The sequence below is a fragment of the Trachemys scripta genome, chromosome 6 (assembly GCF_013100865.1).
Source record: "Trachemys scripta elegans isolate TJP31775 chromosome 6, CAS_Tse_1.0, whole genome shotgun sequence".
Classification (NCBI taxonomy): domain Eukaryota; kingdom Metazoa; phylum Chordata; order Testudines; family Emydidae; genus Trachemys; species Trachemys scripta.
The window spans coordinates 114,595,807-114,618,875 of record NC_048303.1 but is presented as its reverse complement, the minus strand read 5'-3'; the positions used below and the strand labels follow the sequence as shown (position 1 = coordinate 114,618,875).

At 41.0% G+C, this 23,069-nt stretch overlaps 1 protein-coding gene across 1 annotated transcript in view; it reads right to left on the bottom strand.

Moving 5' to 3' along the window:
- SVEP1 (sushi, von Willebrand factor type A, EGF and pentraxin domain containing 1) overlaps window positions 1–23,069 on the bottom strand; it is a 172,050-nt gene that overhangs the window by 65,480 nt on the left and 83,501 nt on the right. The window contains exons 14-28 of the mRNA XM_034774932.1: window positions 20,555–20,663; window positions 18,929–19,120; window positions 18,333–18,566; window positions 17,380–17,541; window positions 16,211–16,372; window positions 15,223–15,384; window positions 14,557–14,648; window positions 12,616–12,712; window positions 11,464–11,577; window positions 10,405–10,518; window positions 9,004–9,205; window positions 8,076–8,233; window positions 6,657–6,858; window positions 5,784–5,959; window positions 4,151–4,275 (exon numbers count right to left, since the gene is read on the bottom strand). Coding sequence (XP_034630823.1) covers window positions 4,151–4,275; window positions 5,784–5,959; window positions 6,657–6,858; window positions 8,076–8,233; window positions 9,004–9,205; window positions 10,405–10,518; window positions 11,464–11,577; window positions 12,616–12,712; window positions 14,557–14,648; window positions 15,223–15,384; window positions 16,211–16,372; window positions 17,380–17,541; window positions 18,333–18,566; window positions 18,929–19,120; window positions 20,555–20,663 — 2,301 coding nt within the window. The remainder of the gene's footprint in view (window positions 1–4,150; window positions 4,276–5,783; window positions 5,960–6,656; window positions 6,859–8,075; window positions 8,234–9,003; window positions 9,206–10,404; window positions 10,519–11,463; window positions 11,578–12,615; window positions 12,713–14,556; window positions 14,649–15,222; window positions 15,385–16,210; window positions 16,373–17,379; window positions 17,542–18,332; window positions 18,567–18,928; window positions 19,121–20,554; window positions 20,664–23,069) is intronic.

Sequence of the window (23,069 nt, the reverse complement as noted above, 5' to 3'; positions counted from 1 at the left end):
GATATCAGATTTTGACTGAATGGATATTTTGAAGACCTAGACACCACAACTGGGTGATACAAGGGGGAAATCACAATGCTTTCCTGCGCACAATGAAATGGAGGTCATCTGATTTGTGTCGAAAACTCTTTTTGCAAGTTTTGTTCTCTTCACTGATGGATTTCTGTTAATAACACACTAATACTATATATTTATTTTCTCCTCGCAGTTCAGTGGCCAAGTAGAAATATACAGCCCTGTGTCCAGGACCTGAGCCATGCATCCTTGTACAGTGTGGGAGAAGGATATATGTTGGTTTAATGGTGGTTTTCCTCAAGAGACATGGACACTCAAAAAAGTTAACATTTGCTGTTGTGACCTGTACATGCCTGGTAAATGTTGGACAGAGGATTGATTTATTTTCTGTGTCCTTTCCTTTCCATAAAATTGTAAATACAGGGCGTTAGTCACCAAGCAGAAGTGATCTGGGGCAAAAGCCCCGGTTGCACAGTATGCAGTCCCTGAGCTTAAGTGTTCAGTAGAAAAAAATGTAGATAGGTTTGTGACCATGGGATGTCATGTTAGACATTCAGCAGTGACCCCAAACATGGTCCTAGTGCGCTGAGTGCATCATCTTGCAAGAGAGGCTAAAGTTCTGTTGGACACACAGAAAGATTTTTAACTCTCTTTAAAAGTGAGGGTATTTATGGGCTTTTTAAAAAAAATACATAAAACCTGGGATGATTAGACAGTTGAGTGAAGAAAGTGGAAAGTAAGGTCTTGGAATCAGCCTTCACCGATTTCACTGTGGTTTGCAGGAAAAGAAATTAAAATAGTTCCTGGAATAGAGTCTAAAAGCCCTTATATAAACTGTAACGCCATAACCTCACTGCAAAGGCCCTATTCAGTATATTATAGCTCTCCCTAGCTGGCATAAGACAGAAGCATTGCTCTCAGCCAAGAAGCTGTTTAAAGTGATAAATGCCCTACACAAGACAAATGTGCAGTAAAAGAAGATTAAGGGCTTCCATCCCTCTATTATGAAGGGCAGAAGTACCCCTCTGAAGGAAAATGGTTGTTTAATTAAGAAAACATGTTGATAACTGAACTAGTGCATTCCATGGCTGTGCTGAAGAGCAACTCTAGTAATTCCCTGGTGTAAAAAGGAATGTTTTCTATGGCCACATGCAAAGTTGGATTAAAAATTGTGAAGAATAAGGAAGAGCAGCCCAAGGAGGAAAGCGTTAGTGTGGTTTAACCCCCTCTCTCATTGCACACAGCGATGGACTGGAAGGGGATCGGCCTGGTTAGGAGAAGAGACATGCAAATCTGTGCGGAAGCTGTGGAATATTTCATGCTGGATGGGGAAAAAAAAAAAGTCAGTGGCCTGCACGAAATGGGTGGTTAGTCTCTGTCCTGTTTCTGATAGATAAGTGTCCATGTCACAAACACATGTCACAGTTAGCATCTTGTTGGCACCCTCAGTGAGGAGGGCAGGTATTTAAACCACTCTTACTTCCCTTCCCGCTGCTTGGCCTGATCTACACTGAAGTATAAAAGATTGTACAACTGGATGGAGCTGGTGCACGGACCAGGCACCAGCAGCCTGACCTATTTTTACTGAAGCATCTTCAAAAAACTCTTTCCTGCAGCACGGGCTGCTGAAAAATGGTAATTACCAGGCTAGGGCACCAAACTGTTCTGGAACCATTTGGAATTTTGGGGGAGATCTCCCTAGTGCAGACGCAAGGTAAGAGGATATTGGATGGGGAAGGGGAAGGGACCTTCCCACTCACTGACGTACAGAGAACTTCATTTTCCACTGCTGTCAGGTCAGCATCTTTTATGAGCGTTAACCTCACTCACAAACCAAAACAAAAAAACTCCAACCCAGACTACAGCAAAAATGAAAAATCACTGGGTTTGACCTGAAGAAGATGAACATGTCGATGGACAGCTAAGAGTACATCTAAAGATGTCTTAAAGAATTTATTTAGCCTCTCTTTTATTCAATTGGCAACTGTGGCAGAGCACCGGCTTTGCTTCGGGGGTGAGGGGATGTCCTGTGCTTCTAGGCAGTTAGGGTTTGCCTCAGAGGTTTGCTCTGACCCTCAATGTAGCCTCTCCCCCTCCTAGAGGCAAGGGTTACAGCTTACTGAGCCACCTTCATCATCCGCCAGTCAACAGGTTTGGTGTAAGAACCCTCTTTAGTCCCTGTCTTCCTTCTCAGGGACTGTTTGTGTAGAGGTGTGGGGGGGAGGTCAGGGGAAACCCAGGCCTGCCCTCTTCTCTGGGTTCCAGTCCAGGGACCCTAATTGGCCACGGCAACAGGTAGTTTTCCTATACTACTGGAGCTATGGCCCTTCCTGGGCTACTTCCCCAAACGGCCCCTCCTAGCACCTTCCTTGGTAGCTGACCATGCTTTTTCTCCCGGGTCTTTTACTGCCCACTGTCTTTCTCTCAGTCTTCCCACAACACACCTTCTTACCCCCAGCTCCTACCAGCCAGCCTCTCTGAAGGGGTTTCCTTTGAAACTAGTCCCAGCTGGTTCTAAATGGGCTTCAGGTGATCTGATTAGCCTGTTTCCCTTGATTGCTTCTAATCCATTCTTAATTGGTTCCAGGTGTTTTATGGAGTCTGCCTGATTTAATTGCTTCTAGCACCTTCCTGACTGCTCTGGGGTAGCCCCTGCCCTGGTCACTCAGGAAACAGAAAACTATTCATCCAGTGTCCAGTGTGTTTTCCTTCGACCAGACTCCTGCACCCAACCGGTCTGGGTCTGTCACAGAACCTATTCTGTACATCGTTATTCCGTTCCGTTTCATAGAGGCTTGTAGGAAGAAAAGGCTTACCAAATAATCTCAGTGGGCTAAGGCTCTAGTGTATAAAATAACTTTGAAATAAACACAGACAATGAAGATGATTTACTATTTCAAGCTCTAATAACAAAAGAGGTAAAAAGTTTATGGGAAATGTACTTGGCAAGTGTTCCTGTTGTGGTCTACACATCTGTTTTTTAGCATTAAGACCATGGATTATGGGACATACCATAACTGAAGGGTAGGATTTTCAAAAGCACTTTTCATTGGCCTAACTCTGCTCCTGTTGAAGTCAGTGCGGGGGGGTTCTGCATTCCTGTCAATGGGACTGGAGTTAGGCCAGGGCTGAGAGGCTTTTGAAAATCCCACTTGAATGGCACAGCAGTGAAGACTTCGAGCACAGGAAATGAGCACTTCTTCAAACTCACATCCACATTATCGTGATGCACCAAAATCCCTGTGATTCAAGATGAGACTACAACCCTCGGCAACACACAAAGTGCAGAAAAGGCATAAGGTAAAGCAGACATGAACACACGGTCAGAACAGGGGCGGTCAGACACTGCATTGAAAGATTTATTTTCTTATCTCTTCTACCTTTAAATTTTATGATTATTTTTTAAAAAACAAAATGGAGAAAATTAAAAAAAGTGAAATCAGATGAAGAGCAGGTACTTGTTTTCTTCTGAGAGGAAAAACAGCCAGAGATCTGTTCCTGTGAGTCCCAGCTCATGCTGAACATTGATCCTTAGACTTTACTTTCCAACAGCAGGATCTACATTTCTGAACCTCAGGGCTTAAAGTCAGGCACCTAAATCCGTATTTTTGGTACCTAAATAAAAGTGGCCTGATTGTCAGAGGTACTGAGCATTCACAGCTTCCATTCTATCTACGGACCTTGGGGTTTTCCATAGTGCCTAGCACTGTAGTTCTTTGACTTGGATCATCTGCCACTGAAGTTAATGGCAGTTTTGTCAATGACTTCAGCAGAAGCAGGATCAAGCCCTTAGTGCTTCCCATGTAAATGAGACCTGCAGAGCAAGTTCTCTAGTAGATTTTATGGAGTTTCCTCCCTTCTCTGGTAGAGGGCTCTACTATGGTTACAATATATTTTGTGTATGTTTTCTCCTTCCCTTTCGCTCTCCCCCATTGAGTTGGTTATTGAGGAATGGCTCTGCCAAAATCTTCAATTTTAAGCTTACTCCATATACGTTGACATACAGCTATGCCCGATGAGATTCCCATTAACTTCAGTGGGAGTTGGATCATGCCCATTAGGCAAAAATGCATTAAAAACTAGTTTAAGTTTTCATTCATTTGCTCAGATTCCAAACTATTAAGTAAATATTCACCTCCTGTGGGGATAGGACATGGTCCCAGATGTTGAGCTGGCTAAGAGAGCCCACAAAAGATTCTGCTGGATTGAATCCTTCTCCTCTCTGGTCTTGCTCTTGTCCAAGTATTAGTGCACCACCACCTAAATGCAAAGTAAAATGAAAATGTTACGGTTTTGTACAGTGGTTGATGATGGTAAATACTTTATAGCAAAAACTGTCAAATACCCAAAGAACCCACAAAAATTGGTGACCTAGTAGCAGTGATCTTAAAGTTTAAATTAACTTCTACTGGAAACTGGGGATTCTTTTAAGCAGTTGTTTAAGAAAAGCCTTTTCTTCTTAGAGATTACCTTTAAATAAGGCTTTACTGTGAATCAGATTACAACACAATTCATAATGTAATTATGAATTATTAATTGGCATAGGATATTTCGCAGTAACAGTTGGTTAACTGTTGCTTTAAATGATCCCTTCTCAATGTTTCAAAACTATTCAAAGAGTTAAAATGCCATGTAGAAAAAAGGAGCATTTGATTCCGAACAACTGAACCACATGTAAGACTTGATGGTAAACGCTGTAACGCCCCACACAAGTAAATTCTGTTTGATCTCATCTAATATTAGTACTAACATTGGAGACCCAGTTTGTGGGTGGCATCACGCAGGCATGCGAGTGAGGACAGAGGTGCCACATGCCTTTCTGTCTTGTGCCCAGGTTTCGGAGAGAGCCACAGTGTGATTGGGAATGGACAGAGGGAGCACAGAAACCTGCAGGAGCTTCACCATTAAAAATAGAAACCATGTTTCTGAGAAGACTGTTCTAAAATGGTATATTCATTCTGCGGGCTATGAAGTTAAAAGATTTTAAATGACCAGTACTTTTCTCTGGAAAGCATGGACCTTCCACTGCTCTTTGGTTCTCCCATGCAATAACGTGTTGCATGTTCTTTTAATGCTACAATGCGACAGTTGCTCTGAATGGAAAATACTCCAAATACTGTATGTAACTGGTTAAGTGTCTTTCATTTTCAAGCAGGTAGTTAAGGGCTTGATCATCCTCCAGTTGCAGTCATGGGGAGTTCTGTCACTGATTTCAGCGGGGAAAGGATTAAGTTCTAACAATAAACGAATCCTAATTTCTTCCTCATATCAAAGGAAACAATGAAAGAAGTGGACATAAAACAGGTCTGTCATTCATATTCTAGCAAATGTAAAAAACATGTCATATACTGTGAGGAAGAAATATTACTGAAACTAAACTCCAAAAATAGGCCTGAAAATTATGAAGAAAAAACCTCTAAGTACACGCTTCCAAACCAAAATCACTCCTGAGTTTAACACAGACATCCAGTTATGAGATCATTTCTCACTAAAACATTCTCTAGTCAATTTAGTCAATGCATTTCTTCTATGGGCAGGATTCTGCCATCCTTACACAGCTTGTATGAGACCTTACCCCATGAATATTCCCATTAGTTGCAATGAGAGACTACTCATGGACTAAGGTACTATCCAGCCTGAAGAAGGATGAAAGAATTCAGTTCTACACAAATGCTGAACACAGAAATAAACAAAACCTTCCAAGCCTTGCAAGCCCTACAATAACAAGAGAAAAGAAACAGAGCCAAACAAACGTTAACAAGATATACCAGGGATTTTTGATCCTACAGATAGACCTCTGCCTCCATCAGACAACTTCCCGTCAATATACACATTCCAGGCTCCATTCATGCATGTCCAGGTGACTGCAATGTGATGCCAGTTGCCGTCATTCACAGAGGGACAATCTGTGATCCTCTCTTTCCCATTCACATAAAGAACCCAGCTGCATAAAAAGCAGATACCAAGGCACATTCAATGACATGCAGAGGTTTAATAGATATAACATTCTCTTTCAAGAAAATAAAGTTTTCTTCCTGCTGGCTTCTCCCTACACAGGAAAAGTAATTTACTGAAGGAGGTTAAGTTTCCCCAGCTCACACAGGAAATCCCTGCTGCCATATTTGTTCCCAAAGAGAAGACATGGGTCATCATGATCATACTCACAGACAGGGGCAATTTCCACATGTTTAGCTCTGTAAATATTACCACAAAAAGGAGTTTCAGTCATGTTTTTCAGTGGATTCCTAAACTTGAGTTGTTCTTGATATCTCGCAGACCATGGCCAGAGGGTCACAGCAATCAATATGCCTGCTGATAAGCTCCTTTTTTATGTAAATATTACATTAAATACATCTTTTTTATTCTGTGTAAAAAAAGACAGGAAGAAATATTCTGCCTTCTGAGCATCGCTACTTTGTTGCAGACACCAATGCCCCAAAAAGTGGTTTTGGAATTAATCACAGGGAAAAATCAGTAAGAAAGGGCAACTCCAGCTACACAGTTTTGATTCAGATTCAGCTATGAACTTCCCCAAAGACATGTATCATTGGAATTTGGTGTTTTAGTTTAGACTCCTCTCTATCAATTAAAATGCAGTTATAATCTAGGAAGAAAGATAATAATACTATTGATTGATTTACCCATTGTAATCTGTTAGCAGAAATGCATTGTCACTTCCATTCTCCACTGCATAAGAAATTGGAGTCCCATAATTAGTAGTGTCAGTTGATCTCATCCAGAATGCACAGGTGATATCACCAAGTGATGGGAGAATATTGTCAAGCATGACATAGCTATAGATACCAGACACTTCAAAATCCAGGTTAAAACCGGAGGACTGTTCTGCAACAAACAAGAACAATTTTCAGATCTACATTCGTGCAAATGTATCAACAAATTAAATGAAGCTTAATCAAATGCAATAGAACTAACCACAACCAGGCTAAAAGTATTTGCTTTCAACTGGACAGAACTAGAAATATTTTATTTCTAACCTACAAGGTGTTCACATGGAGCTTTCAATACCTAGAAAAGATGCCGGGTTTAAGAAGCACAAAAAAAAAAATCTTGTAATTTTCTGGTAGATAATGAACATGAACCTTTCACAACATTGGATGAGCCTTTTGGTCCTCTCTCATACAACTAATATGTCCATCTGGCCATCCTAAATCCAAAAGTGCCTGATAGGACCTGTGGATAAAATGGGACCAAATAGATGCATGGTTCTTTATGGAATTAAAAAGTATATTGTGCAGTTATGGAATAGAATTTGTGTCTTTCATGTTCAAGGTATTGCAAGGTGCTTTACAAAGAAATAAAATGCATGTTCTGTGCAAATGCAGCACCCATTACGCATTCAGTAGTAGTTCTCATAAAGCCCTGGACACTAGAAACTGTTCTACTGAGAGAGGGGATGATGCACAGATGACCAGCATGTCTCCTGCCCCTTCCTAAAAATTGCCAGTGGATCTTTAACTTCCATCTGAAGATCCACCACATAGGAGTAGAAGGTATCAAAGGTTAATGTCTTGTCTAAAACAGAAATGTTATTGAGCCAGATTTGTCTCTGCTGTAACCTTGCTGAAGTCAAAGGAATCTCACCAGGTTGGAATTTGACCAGTTAACTTTAAGACTGTATAGTGGAAGCCTTATGACCTTTGTTACCACGATATCTGTGACTTTCTGATGCAAAGCATCATGAGTCGTATGTGAAGTACAAAGAGCTTAATAACTAGGACACGTGAAAGAAGCTGAAATTGAACTTCACAGGCCTGTAGTGCACGGCAGAAAGGGTACTGTGCTTTTAAGCAAAGAAAAACATTATCAAAATATTGTTTGCTAGCATGCAGGACGTTACTTTGTATTTACAGGCTACATTTGAAATTAATTATTATTATTATTATTTGTACTGCTGTAGCTTGCAACGGCTTTGCTCAGGATTGAAACCCCACCCTGCTAGCCGCTGTATAGAGAAGCCATATGGTATTAACTCAGCTGGCATCATTCTTGCCCAGAAGCTTTGTCAAGCCACCTTTTGCTGACACTGTGGTCCTGTGTACCTGTTTCACACCTGCTGCCTGTAAAGCCAGGGGGACATTTACAAATGTACGAGTTCAAGGCATCCACACAGGTAGCTTGGTTTAAACAGGGATTGGATCCACACTCATTGATGTTCACTTCACAGTGCAGGCCTGTGTACCCTGTCACACATTGACACCTGAGGATGAAAACAAAAAACATTCTTCTATTGTGGCCGCTTTTAAAGCTCACACATCTGTAGGCTGGAGGCACTCTTTGTTTCCACGAGAGATCCAGTTACATTACAAAAAGCCAGAACATTAGAAAGGCACTCCAATAGTATGGAACCTTGAAATTCACGACGGGTCCTTTTCTGTAAAATGGACCAGAGCAGAACACCCATAAACACCAGAGAAGTTCTGATCTGGATCCAGAAACAAACTTTTTGGTCCAGGTTCATCTTGATGAAACATAAAAATAGAAGACAGGAAGGGCTGAGGTCCATCAATGCCCATATCTTCCCCCAGCCCAACAATCACAGGAAACTTGATCATGTGGGATACACAAATTGATGATCATTGTTCAATGCTGTAATAGGACGTTAAAAAACGCCACGGGTCTCCTTCCCCCCTTCCCCATGCCAATACAGCCTGGGGGGAAACTGATTCAGGAAAATAGTACCGTGTAAGTTTCCTCACACTGTAAGGGTGGCAGCCCTAAGGCACTCTCACTTTCTACCCTTCCCCCGCCACATTCTCCTCACTATCTATCACACCTTTAACAAAAGCTAAAATAACACCATCACATTTTTTTTCTTTTTAAATATCCACCTTTCTCCCACACTGGGGTGCATGTTGAGACCACTTGACAGATTAGCCCTATAGCCTTTGCTAAAATCTTTGGGGAAACCCAGACACTGCAGCACATCTGGCTTTGCTTATTACAGGAAGTCCGTCAGCAATTTTTCACCTGAAGTTGTTGATACCATCTTTGCATGTGGCTCCATTCTTACAGGGTCTGCTGAGACACTCATCAATGTTTTTTTCACACAAGACGCCAGTAAACCCAGGAAGGCACTTGCAGTGGAAACTCCTGATCCGATCCTCACAAATGCCCTTGTTTTGACATGGGTTTGAAAGGCATTCATTCACCTCCGTTTCACAGCGAGTGCCTGGGAAGAGAGAGACCAAAGCAAAGCTTTACATTCAATTTAAAAAGATTCAAAATCTGTTAGGAACAATCAGGAACCAATTTCCAGGATTCGGTGTCTCTGACAAATCCAGAAGACAATTAAAATTATACAGAATTCTTTGGGGAACGGCCAACAACAGATTAGTTGAGTGGCTGGCTTTTTTCCTTAGCATAAAATGTATTGCATTGATTGGATGCAACTGTAGAGGAGATGCAGGAATCAGCTTCACAGTTATAGAAATAAAACCCTCATTACACATTTGTCAACATTTTAAAAAACAAACTTTTTCTGGGAATGTACAGAAATGAGCGCTACCAACTTTGTTAGTAAGTTGGGCTCTTCAAATAAGAAGTATGTCTCATCTGTCAGTTTGTAAGTGGTAAAGTAACGATACTCAGGTTCCAATATGGGTTAAGGGCTGGATCTTTCAACACCAAAATTCCCATGAACCCATACATTCCCAGGAAGTTGGGTGTGTGAAGAGTGCAGGATGGGCCCCAAGGATATATTAAAAGCACACACACAATCAGAAGCTGAGACCATTCTGAGTAAATGATGAGAGATACAGAGAAGAGAATGTATTGCTAAAATGGAAATGAGGTTGGAACCTTTTACTTTTTTAAGAAAACCATCCAGGAGTTTAATTGTGCATCAAGTTTCAAGTTGTGAGATATGCAAAGTTGCAGAAACTGCGTAAGATTGAAAGTCAAAGCTTTGTGGCAATCTGGAAACCCAGGAAAAGAAAATCATTCCTTAACATGAGACAAAGCAACAGAAAGTTGCAGAGCTAAATGGGATGGGAAGCAACTTCTAACAGAGATGGGGAGGCTTTGGCCCATGGATATGCTGCTATATAATAATAAATAAATAAATAATAAAAGTATTTAACACTTGTATATCAACTCAGAAGTATTTCATCAAGATGAATATTACTATTCTTTGCTCAAGCTCATACACAGTTGGGAACAGAAACCAGATCTCCTGACTCCCAGTCATGTGTTCGAAGCCACCAGACCACAACCTTCTCATCTAAATACTACACATGCCTAGATCAATGCACACCTATAGCAAATCTATGGAGATAATTTTGAATTACACAGTACTTCTTAGTGAGCATAAGGTAAAATTTTTCTGGTTCAAATAAATAAAAACTAAATCAATCAAGAAATACAGCTTACCTGTGAATCCTTCTGCACATGTGCAGTGATAAGCATTGATGTCATCAACACAAAGTGCTCCGTTCACACACGGGTTGGACCTGCATTCATTTATATCCTCCTCACACAGTAAACCTTCAAGCAATAATAGTTACAAGATATGATATACACAGTATTTTAATACATACATGGTACATATCCTGTAGTGATCGGTTTTGAAAGCCATAATGGCAAAATATTTCTCATAAAAGGTTATTGAGAGCAGGAGATAAATTCTTTCAAGGATGCAATTCAATGTGAACAGTTGCCCATCCATACACATAGTTATTGAGACTTTGGAGGCAGTGGAGCTCAACGTTTAAAAAGCATTCAGCAGCACATGTATAATTTTAATTCATCTTGATTATAAAAAGCTTTTATAGGACAATGTGATATAGGGTAGGGACTGCTTAGGTGGAAAATACTAGGTCTTTTTATATCTGTGCATAGAAGGAGGATACCTATTTGATAATCAGCAATTTAATGATAAAATAAGTTAACACCTCGATTCAGCAAGGTACAAAAGCAGGTGCCAGACTTCAAGCATGTGAAAAGTGCTGTTGAGAGAGAAAGAGAGAGAGTGTGTGCGTGTTTTCAATAATGTTCCTGTTCTAAGAAAAAAGATGAAAAAGTATCAATTAGGCATCCATAGAATTACTCACATGCTTGAAGTTAGGCAACTGAACAAGTGTCTTGCTGAATCAAGGCCTTACAATATTAGGTTTCATTAGCATTTTTCCACAAAAGTGCCTCATTAATATTTCTTCACTGTTATTCCCTTTTTAGGAACAGAAGTGTTACTACACACACACACACACACACACACACACACCTTGAATATTAATCCTTTTACTTCACAAAATATTCACCTACACCAAAGGTTTTCTCTGTCTAATAATAGGCCAGATTCACCCCTGTTATAATTCCATGGAAGTCACTGAAGAAATAAGCATAACCCTAACAGGTCCATTTTATTTATGCAACATGTAACTGGCACCCTTACAAAGAGGAGTTATAAAGCAATTAAATCGCTTCTGTCACCTCTATAGCCTGGTTGGCACTGGCAAATGAACACCCCAATGCCATCTTTGCAAACTCCATTATTGAGGCAAGGGGTTGACTTGCACTCATCAATCTCCTTTTCACACTTTAAGCCTAAATTGAAAAACAAAGCAGGATCACAACTGAGAACACAGAAAGAAAGTATGATTAAATCACTCAGAAACACAGAGGGCATTACAGACCATTATCTTTGCTTTAAAAACACAGCAATTTACCAGAGACCTGTGACAATTGCTATCAGAAACGTACAGTGCAGATCACGCAATAATAAAATACACGCTGATCAACTCCAGATCTTCAAACGTAGCACATTTCTACCTTTAAAAAAAAAAATCATTGGGGAATATAACATACCCAGTTGCTTTGGAGCAACTGCAGAGCTCACAATGGATACATGCAAAGGCGGACCTAATGGGATTAATGGACTGCAGTGTGAGTTTGTCGGTCCTTGCTGATCACAGTTGTGGTCAAGGGGTGGGATTTTCAAATATATTCAGTCTTGGTCTGATGCTGCTCACATTAAAGTAAATGGGGATGTTACCATTAACGCCAATAGGAGACAATATAGGCCAGAGGTCAGCAACCTTTCAGAAGTGGTGTGCCGAGTCTTTTATTCACTCTAATTTAAGGTTTCGCGTGCCAGTCATACATTTTAACATTTTTAGGTCTCTTTCTAGAAGTCTATAATATATAACTAAACTATTGTTGTATGTAAAGTAAATAAGGTTTTTAAAATGTTTAAGGAGCTTCATTTAAAATTAAATGAAAATGCAGAGCCCCCCGGACCGGTGGCCAGGCCCCGGGCAGTGTGAGTGCCACTGAAAATCAGCTCGTGTGCCGCCTTTGGCACGCATGCCACCGGTTGCCTACCCGGGGTATAGGCCAACATGAGCCTTTTGAAAATCTCTCTTAGAGAACAAACACTGAGATAAACCACACAACAACAAAGGGAACAGTTCTTCATTTTTTTTTTAAATATGAAGAATAATGAATAACCTGTGTCAGCAATAGTGATTTCCATTAATTATATTATCTGCTTTTTCTGCTGGGAGTTATAATTTCCCCTCAGAACAGAACTTTCTAACTACCTCACATGATGAAATAATGTCCCCTTACATACACACACGTTACCTGTGTATCCAGGTGGGCACATGCAAATGTAACCACTTCCAAGTTGTTTGCATGTGCCATTATTATGGCATGGTTCCAGGAAACATTCATGAAAAACCTGTCACAGATGGGAACAGTACAGTTATCAAAGACATGGAGATACAACTATGTGTATTACATAGACAAATATCTATTCCAAATCTAAACAGCAAACTACTTCACTGTACCTAGCAAACCTCTAACTCATGGTCATAACCTTTTAGCGCTCCATATGTCTGTGACACAAATTCTGTCTTTATTCATTGACTTGTTCATTACTCTTAGGATTTTACTTTCTTTATAGAGTATGTGTATCTTTTGTCTGTAATTGTGTAAAACAATCTGAACTCACAGTTTATAACATAAAATCTAAGTGATGTGCTGAACTGTGAGACTATTCATTAGCAGCAATTTTCCAGCAAGTTTCTACAGCAAGTGCCTTCTCTGAGGTCAATTTCCCCCTTAACCATTCTTTGCTCCATGGAGGAAGCATCTAGACAGCTGAAGTTAATACTTGTAATGGGAGTTTTGGGTGCTCTACTTAACAGTTACTAGATGTTTGCAGCTCTTTCTCTACAGAACCTAACAATAACTGACATGTAACAGCATTTAAAAAAAAATGGCTTTACCCCACAGTTCTCTAACATTTCTTTTTCATTCCGTTCCTCTCCACAGAGGTTGGTAATGTATCCCTGCCATTAGCCATCTGTAGTTACTGGGAGAGGTGAGTTCAGGGCACACTGTGGACTGCATTAGGCCTACAGGCTGTATTTTAGCCACCCCTAATCTAAAAAATACAGAAATAAATACCTGAAGCTAGTGGCACGAAAGGGACTTTTTCAGATGTTAGCATTCTAGTTATTGTTATTTATTTGTACTTCGGTAGCAGGCCTCACTTCAGCAAATCACTCAAGCATGTGCTTAACTAAGTACATGAATGGTCCTATTGACTTAAATGGGAAAACTCCCATGCTTGCTGTATTGAGGCCTAAGTTTGTGGACTGCATGTATTATAAGCTAATAGTTCAGGTCTAATTTATCACTTACCAACTTTATTCATGTAATGTAGCTTCTCACAACCTGATTCTGAGACAGGGTGGTCTTTTCTGAGTTACAACAATGGGGGCCTTTCATGCAAACCCACAGTCCTGGGAACAGTCTCCACTCATGTGAGTGGTCCCATGTATTTTGAGAGGGCTAATCACAGGAGAAAGGATTTGCAGAATGGGTCATACCTGACTTATCTGACATCTCTTCTTAAATTTATATAAATCAAAACAAATAAATGAAAATAAATACTTCAGAACCAGAACCTGGAAGCCAGAAGTAATCTCCTGGAAGACTAAAATGAAAAAGAGACCAAATAAAAGAGACACTGATCACCAGCACAGGAGCTACTGATCAGATGAGGGGCAGACCTGACAACTGCAAGGAGTTGGGGGTTTTATGTTTTTTTTTTAATAAAAGTTTAGTGAAATTTTTTATGACAGGCTAATGTTATCATGCTTCTAAACCTAAGACTGCCTTTGACTGGATCAAATCTCCTTCTCCCAAATACTACTGTTCTATTATTGTAGTAGAATTTTAAAATACAATATTTTAGTGAATCACTATTAAATTACCATTGAGTGGAAGAGATTATTAGAAAATGTGAATACAGTTTTTTTTATTTCTGCTGCATAAGGCCGTTAATTAAGGACTAATATATATATATAAGCCAGCTATGGAGTTATAGGGCACAATGTTTGATCACTTTAATCAAATAAAGGTAGCCCCCATGGTAATTATAGCTGCCTAGTTTGGAAAGTAAACTCAGTATCACAATTATACTCTGGAAGGCATTAGCCATTTAATATTGGCATCAGATACTCTGTTGCTTCCATTAGAGCTAGCATCATTAAAAAAAAAAAATATTGTCCTTGCCTGACTGCTGACTTTGTACTGCTTGCTGATATTTTCTGGAGAGACTGGTACCATTACACTCTCCTCGGCCGCTGTGAAAGTAGAGCCAAAACCTAAACAGGATTATTATGAAAGCAGCTGTTAATGCAGCTTGACAAGACCCTAATTGCATTGCATTGATGCATTTAAAAAATGCTATGAGGGAAGTGGATTTGTGGGAATAAATACCAAAACTTACAGTAAAAACACATTCAATTCCAAAACATGAACATCTATAATAAAAGAAGAAAGGGTGGGGCACTGTGGTGAATTCACTCGTTAGACTTATTCCTCTCCAGTCTGACTTAGAGCTTAGATAGTCACATAAATCACGTTAGTCTGTCAAGGTAGTTTTTATAGGCCAAAGGCAAAACTCTCATTGTTTCCAATAAGGTTACAATCTAGGCTCTGTTAGGGAACCTTAATCCATATCACACAATCATCCACAATTGGGTGTGACTGTCAGCTTCTGATAACTCAGAGATAACCCAGGAAAGGAATAGCACGGGTGCTGCATTGGTAGAAATATGTGGCGAACATTGTGGAAGGAGAATGGTCTATTCTTCCTTTGAATGGACCCAATTTTCACTAAGGGCCAGATCCTGCTCCCCCTCAGTCACGTTCTCTGGAGAAAATTAATCAACTTACTTGAACAGTCTGTGATGGATCTGGCACCAATGATCGTAGTTGTCCCATAAAAGGGACAAGATAAGCAATAGGACTTTCCTGGGTCTGGTTGATAGTAGTCCCGGGGGCAGGGGTAGCAAGGCATTAGACCAGAGCGAGAGAATTCCCCTGCTGGACAAGGTACTGCAAAGTGCAAAACAAACTCTAATGACTGCTGGCTCCTACTACACAATCTTTTCCTCACCATCATAAGGCAGTTTTTGCCTTAGTCCTACAAGACTAGGCCAATAATCATGAGAATTTCGCAACCAAATGTGTGCTTATTTAAAGGGTCACTCAGTTTAACTATGGCCCCAAATAAGCTCTTTATAAAACCAGAGAAATGTTTCCATGTAATCTTTGTTCCTACGTAGACAGTTCTCAAATTCAACCAAACACCCCACACTGCAGTCCTTGCAATGCACAAACATATTTTCAACAAGGTCAAGACTTGGAGACAGATTCTCTTCCCTGTCCCACTCTCACTGTGGACTGTTCTCCTCATGAGCCCTTGGGGTGCGACTGCCCCAAAGGGGCGTAGGCCAAGACAGAACCCATTGACGGTAGTTTACTTTTGAAAGCAGACTTAGTAAAAACTGAGTAAGGACCTCAGGATTTTGACTCACAAAATGACTGGCTATTGTCTGCATGATTGTTACAAAACATCTAGTAGTGTTTTCTATAAATAAAAAAGAAAACATTTTATTATCACATCGCCATCTGGATATCTGACACAGGGCTTACCCTAGAATTCTGTGTGCATACAGCACAACCCCATCTCTGAAATCTTTCAGAAAAACAGGTGTTTGATATGCAACAAAAAATTATGTACACTGCTGCTGGGTGACATAACTGCACTGCAGTCAGCCAGGAGCTGGAGGTAGCCAGAGGTCAGATAAATGGGGCTATCGTGGATGGTATTTAGCAACATTTTGTTTTCAGGAATTTCACTGGCCTTGTCTTCACAAACCTCCACATGCTGAGATATCCACAGCTCCTCTTTTCACTGTTGACATGTTTTCTGGACAGGCGATGCAGTTCTTCGATCCAAATACAGGTTGATATGTGCCAAGAGGACACGACTCACAGGTTTCAAGACCATTAGGTGAGTACGTTCCCTGCTTGCACTGAGCTAAAGGGCAAAATAATATATAAAGATTAGGCATAAGGCTAAGCAATATCTAACATAAAGTATGTCTCCTGTCCCCTAAAAATAAAGGTAACACTTTATAATATATTGACAGGCAACCCTTGAAAGAAAGAGCTACCAGGACATTTGTAAACCAGAAGACAGTGCTCTGTGCGGTGTTAAGCAAAGTACAGACAGCACATAGCATCAATCCCCTCTCTAAATGCATTTCATTTATTCTGAGGTTGTTCATTAGTTTCATGGACACGTCTAAACCACAGGCTGTACAATGAAATGTGCAACGCACAGAATGAAGAAAATGCAATTCTGTGATGGCTGGTGGGCTGCAAATTACTGATAGTGTATTTGCAAGATATAAACTCGCTATAGTGTATTATATTCCAATCTGCTGCAGATTGTTTATTGTTAGCAATTCATATTTTAACTAACAAAGCCAATTAAACAACTGTAACTAGAAAATACCAATCGTTATTTCATATACAAGGTGCAAAGTGAGAGCTCTCTTGTGGCTTCGAGGCAGAACGGTGCAAGGTGGGACACAGAAATGACAGTGCCAAGAGGTATTATTGCCTGGGAGGTGTAGAGGATGTTGGCAGGGAGACGTGTACTAAGATTAGCACTATGTATACACTTCCCTTTCAGTGTTGCAACATGCACTCTCTCAGCCTGTGAATATTAACTGAGGCAAAGAGGTCCCTGGCTCTCAACCTGTTGAGCTACACCACCTTTCAGGTGTCAAGCACTGCTGGCCCTAGCAGCCTGCTCCACTGACACTTAAGAGGTACAAGCAATGGCATTCTAGATATCTTCTCAATACCTTGGTATTCTCCCCTCCCCATATGTACCCACACAGGAGCAAAAGCCATAAAGTAACACAACAATCCTTTTAATTTTCTATGGTGCTATTCTAGTTACATTTTGCAATGCTCGGTAGTTTCAAGCATTAGAAGTCAACTTTAAAAGCGATTTTCTGAACGCTGAGCTCGCACCTTTACATTCAGAGATACTCCTGGAGTGGAGGTATTCGGTATAGCTACCGGATGGGCAACTTTTGCATTCCAGCTGCCCTTCCTCATCTTGATAGGATCCAGTCCAGCAGCTTTCACAAGTGCGGTGCTCCAGAGAATAATAGGTACCCAAAGGGCAGTTAACTGGGATTTCAGAGAAGCAAAAAATAAAACACAGGTTAACCATGGAATACCTGACAATAAGCAGATGCTCTTCTTGGTATTTCAGGGCAACTCCATTTAGCCTAACTCGCTTTTTCTCAATCTTGGCTATGTGGATTCAGGGACATCTGTGCAACCTCACTGACATGACTGGGTTTGCATAGGGGGAACTGACTGGAACTTTGTAAACATTTGTATTCATGATGCATAGGAAGGAATGGACTGTCTCTCCCTGCCTGAGATTCCCTGACTCCATCTCCATCCTTAGAGGTTTTTAAGGCCCGGCTTGACAAAGCCCTGGCTGGGATGATTGAGTTGGTGTTGGTCCTGCTTTGAGCAGGGGGTTGGACTAGATGACCTCCTGAGGTCCCTTCCAACCCTGATATTCTATGATCTATGAACAGGATTCAGCTCACTCTCTCTCTCTCTCTCTCTCTCTCAGCTATGCTGGAATGGCAGGGCTAACCGTAGTAAAGGCTGTGAATAATCATTTTCGTCAGCAGTGTGAATCAATGTGATCAAGTTCATACAGGGAGCAGAACTGTTAGGTGAGGCGTATTTTTACATAGCCATTTTTTGGAGCAGCCCACCCTTCAGAAAGCAGACTGCACAAAGCATTAGATAATAAATTGCTTTGGCAGGTCTCAGCTACCGCAATCCTGTGATGCCTGTGCCAATACCCCATTCCAAACAAATATCTCCCCCAAACTTTTTTTTTTTTAAATCACATATACAGGATATAAGGCCCAGGAGATACAGAGCTTTTGGCTTACCGCACATTCGCCCTCTCAGAACTGAACCTGGTCTGCAGAACAGAAAGGCTTTCTCAGTTTCCAGTGAGTTGCTGTCAGCTACAACCAGTTCTGAGGCAAACTGAAAAGAATACATGGGTTCCTTTTTGAGTGTCCTTTTCAGCCTGTTTGTGATTGTCTCTAGAGTTTTAAGAAGCCGCTGCTGGTTTTCTGATTCCACACTATCATTCCTTTCATTGGGCAACGGCACACTAGCTGGAATATAAAAAGAAACCACAGGCATACACAGTGTGTTACAGATTTTATTGCTATTCAGGCCGCAGTAGTCTATAAGAGTGGACCAAAAAAGCAGTGATCATTGTTACTATGGTCAATGGGAATTGACCACACAAACCCACGTTGTACCAAAATGTAAAGTGGGCAATATATAGTATATATAGTGCTGACCACACAAATATGCTACCCAAGGAATGAGTGAGTGAGAAAATGTGGCTATAAACTCAGTGAGAAGCCTGTAGCCTGCATTTCCTGCTGGCTTCATGAACTCCAGACAATGTAATATTTTGTTAAGAGTAAATTATAAAAAGGAGGAGCAGGAAAGGGAAGTTTTTCCTCACCAGTGATATTAAATATTAACTTAATTTTGTGATCTGTCATTGGAATGTTGAGTTTTTTGTGTCTCTTGACCCGGGAGGGCGCTGTTTTCACAGCGCCAGAGAGAGGCGTTTGTAGCTGTCCCTCCTGCACGATGTCAAGGAAGTCATCGTAGGAATAATCCAGACGGTTTGCTGCGCCCCAGCCACCGGGTCCTGCAACAAGAAGCAAAAGTGGTCGGAAGGGAGTTCTGTCTCCATGCTCATTCAGGCCTTTGGTTCATTCCCAAGAGTGCCAACAAGTGCCACCGCAGAATGGTTTCTGAGATGTGGGCATCTGTCCAGGAGGAACTAGACCCTCATACTCATTTCATGAAGGAGACTGAACAGCTGTGAGATTAACACATCTGGTCACTGCTGAACTGAGTCTCACTCATATAAATCCCCTAGTGGCAAAAGGCTCCACCTCCAATCCCCTTAGCTATCCAGTCCATATTAAGCATATTGGGTCAAATTTATACCTGGTGTTACACCCCTAAAGTTATAAATTGTACCATATATTCATTTGGCCTGGACTGTTTAAATAAGTGGTTCTGTACGTAATGTGTCTTTTTATAATGGTTGGAATTGAAGAACTTTTGCCTGTTCCATTCAGCATTTCTTTTTAGAAAAAAATGGAAGTATAAATAATCTTTGCATATAACTGAGCATCGTTATTTAGATTATAAGTAACTAATGGCAAATTGCAACAGAGGGTCCTGTGGCACCTTTAAGACTAACAGAAGTATTGGGAGCATAAGCTTTCGTGGGTAAGAACCTCACTTCTTCAGATGCAAGTAATGGAAATCTCCAGAGGCAGGTATAAATCAGTATGGAGATAATGAAGTTAGTTCAATCAGGGAGGGTGAGGTGCTCTGCTAGCAGTTGAGGTGTGAACACCAAGGGAGGAGTGGCAAATTAACCCCAGAACCTTGGAATTACGTTCTGTGACTATTTCATAACTGATCTTTTAAACTATTGTCGCTAAAGAACATGAGCCAAATTCTGATCTCGGCTACACAGATGTAAATGTGGAGAAATTCCAGAGACATCAGTGGAGATTTCATCATTGTTTCCTCCTAATGACTGTCAGTCACTAACCAAGACCCCAATCCTGCAGTCTTAAGCACACAGTTATCCTTACTTACTGCTAATATGTAAACTTGTGCACATATGTCAAGTTTGATTTAAATCAGTGACAAAAATGAAAGACTCCCCTCAGTTACATTAACAATTCCCAGAGTCACCCTGTCTCCTTCTTCAATGTTTTGGTTTCAAAATGTATGGTTTTTGAAAACCCGTTTTCTTTCAAGACTAGCCAAACAGTTTCATAGTTTTATTGTTCTTGTATAGTATGAGGCACCTTAGACATCTTTTCCCCAACATGTGCAGTGTATGAAACAGACAGGCTACTGTAATATTTTCTCAGATCTACTGTTTAACTGTTTAGTGTCTCAAGTGCTCTGTAATTATTTTCTTTAAATCTTCCACACAGCATGCTTAAATCTACAAGAGCTAAATGTACCCACCACATCATGGCTTAGCAGAGCTAAATGTATTTAAACCACATTAAACCTTTATGGCTAGCAAGCAACACAGTAATTAAATTACCAATTGCAAATCCATTTTCATAGTCATAATTATATTCTAGGCAATGTTTCTGTGGCAAATCCTCCAATCTGCAGTCAATGTCATCGACATCATTACAGAACGATGGGACCTGTAAATAGAAATAGACAAGCTATTAAACAAACAGACTAACATATAATCTAATCTCAGGACAAAGTACCCAGTCTTGCCTGTTCTCTGACATCAGATTTCATCCTGCATAGCTATTACAATCAAACCGTTTAAATCTTGTGCGTTCAGGATTTCCTTTCGCCTTTGTGGGAACTTGTGCAGTGTCAGAATTCTTGCAAGGATATATGCACAATAAGGAAAATCACTTGAGAGGAAGAATAGTTTTGTATTAAAGCACAAAATGGAATGTTAGTGATCTAGATCCCAGTCCCAGCTCTAGTTCTGTGTGTCTTTGGGTAATTCATTTAACTTCGCTGGGCCTCTATTTTACAAAATACGGATAACAGTACTTCCCAATGCCACCATGGTGTAGGTGCTTAACTCATTAATGTCTGTAAAGCTTTGTAAGATCCTCAGATGGAAGTGCTATAAAAGTGCAGAACTATTTGCTTTTAGGCCTGGTGATTTATTGTTCAAAAGATTCATTTCCCCACTGGAGTATGCTTTAAAGTACAATTCACTGTTTCACTTAAGTGGGTTTATAATATTATAGACAGAGATCTTACTGAAATACTGCTGAACATAGTAGGTTGCAGATGAAGAAAGCTTTCCTGTGAAACCAATGGAAATGTACAGTAATTTGATCCTACTGGGAGATTTTATTAGCCCTAAACAAAACTGCAAGTATCTCCTCAATAAAACCTTACAATAAAAGACGGTGTTACAGCGAGAGTAGATTGTAACATGCTATACCATCACACTGTACAAAAGAAAATAGGCTATACAATTAAAGAGGAAAATATTTTCTGCGCTGCAGTGAATTCACTATATCCATTTGGTATAATTTCATAGCAGGGTAATGGATGGGAGAAGAAGAATGGAGATGATGTGATATATCTCCATAGTTTTCATGCAATTTGAAGCCTGAACATTTGAACTGAATGTGGGTTGAGCGTGGAGGGGACGCCGAGGTAAAATCCACCTGCATTGTGAGGGCAGGCGTGAAGCTGCTCTGCTTTAACAGCCGTAGCCTTTTCCTGCGAGTTGCATGGGTATTGGATCGGGCTTGGGCCAACAGAAAGACAGAGAAGAGGCAAAGGCATCATTGCATAGCTGTTCCACCTGCATTCCCCTCGTGCAACTCCTAGCTGGTGCTTAAGCAGTGCAGAGAACTTTGCACAGAACTTCCCTGGCTAAGGGAGAATTGCCCCCTCAATGACGGGAGTGGTGACCACGCCGGAGCTGAATGCAGGGGCAGCTGAGCTTTCTTCGATTTAACCCAGTCTGTTGCTTTTCAGGGTATCCTTCCTGCAGGAGGTGTCCAAGGAAGTGGCTTTTGTTAGCATTTACTTTCTCCCCCTCGCCTCTCACTAGGAGCTTATCCCTGTGGCTTGTGCGTTTGGAAGCTGGTGATTTATTTTTTTCCCCGTTGGATCACTGCTGGGATTCCAAGAGTCTTTGGAAATGGATTGGACATATTTAAATGGACTTTTGGATTTGCTTTCTCCAGCTTATTGCACTTTAATATAAATGCTTGGGCAGATCTTCAAGTATTTTTCACCAGTAAAACTTATGTTCTTATGTTCAGTATTCCAGGCTTGTCCTTTTAGCTAATGTTTTTACTCGGCACTTTGGGCTCACGCACAGTTGATAATGTGCTATCAAAGAGGAGGAATGGAAGGAAAACCAGCCAGGATCTTCCACTGAAAGAAAATAAAGCTGAGCCAATAGGAGGGAACGACACAGATGTCTTCAATCAGAGAATGACTCTGAAGTCTTGCGTCTGTCCTGCACCATTCAGAGCGCGGCATAAGGTGACTGCAGTGACTCGGAAGTCTTTGGGGTTTGTGAGCCAAATAAAATTGTATGACAATGAGGGCTGCTGGGCTGGGGGGTTGATGATGCTTCTGTGGGGAGAAGATGCTTTTGTTGGTGGTGCTTTTCTCTTCTCCCCTCTGCGTTGTCCTCTACCCACACAGCCCTCAGTTCTGGGGCAGCGCTGGTTCAACAGGCAGGGAAGCAGATTCCAAAGCCCCTCGAAGTACTGCTTCTTCTGCCTGGAGCCACGCAATGGACAAGTGTGGGGAAGAAAGGGGCCGAGGATCTGCTCTGGGATGATGGACAGGAGTGTATAGAGCTGGGGTGGAGGCAGGAGACACAGAGGGACAAGGGAGCATGCTACTCCTTCGCATCCAGCATACCTGGGTCCTAGTGAATTTGCTGCTTTCTCAGATGGTACAGTGCAACTTACTTGCAACCCTCTCATAACCTGCTTCAAGACTGTGTCCCACTGGGTGTGAACTACTGGCCTGAGCACAGATCAGGACCCAACAGGTCACCAGGCCTGACAACAGTGTGCTCTGTGGCTTGAGCAGGTCACCCAGGC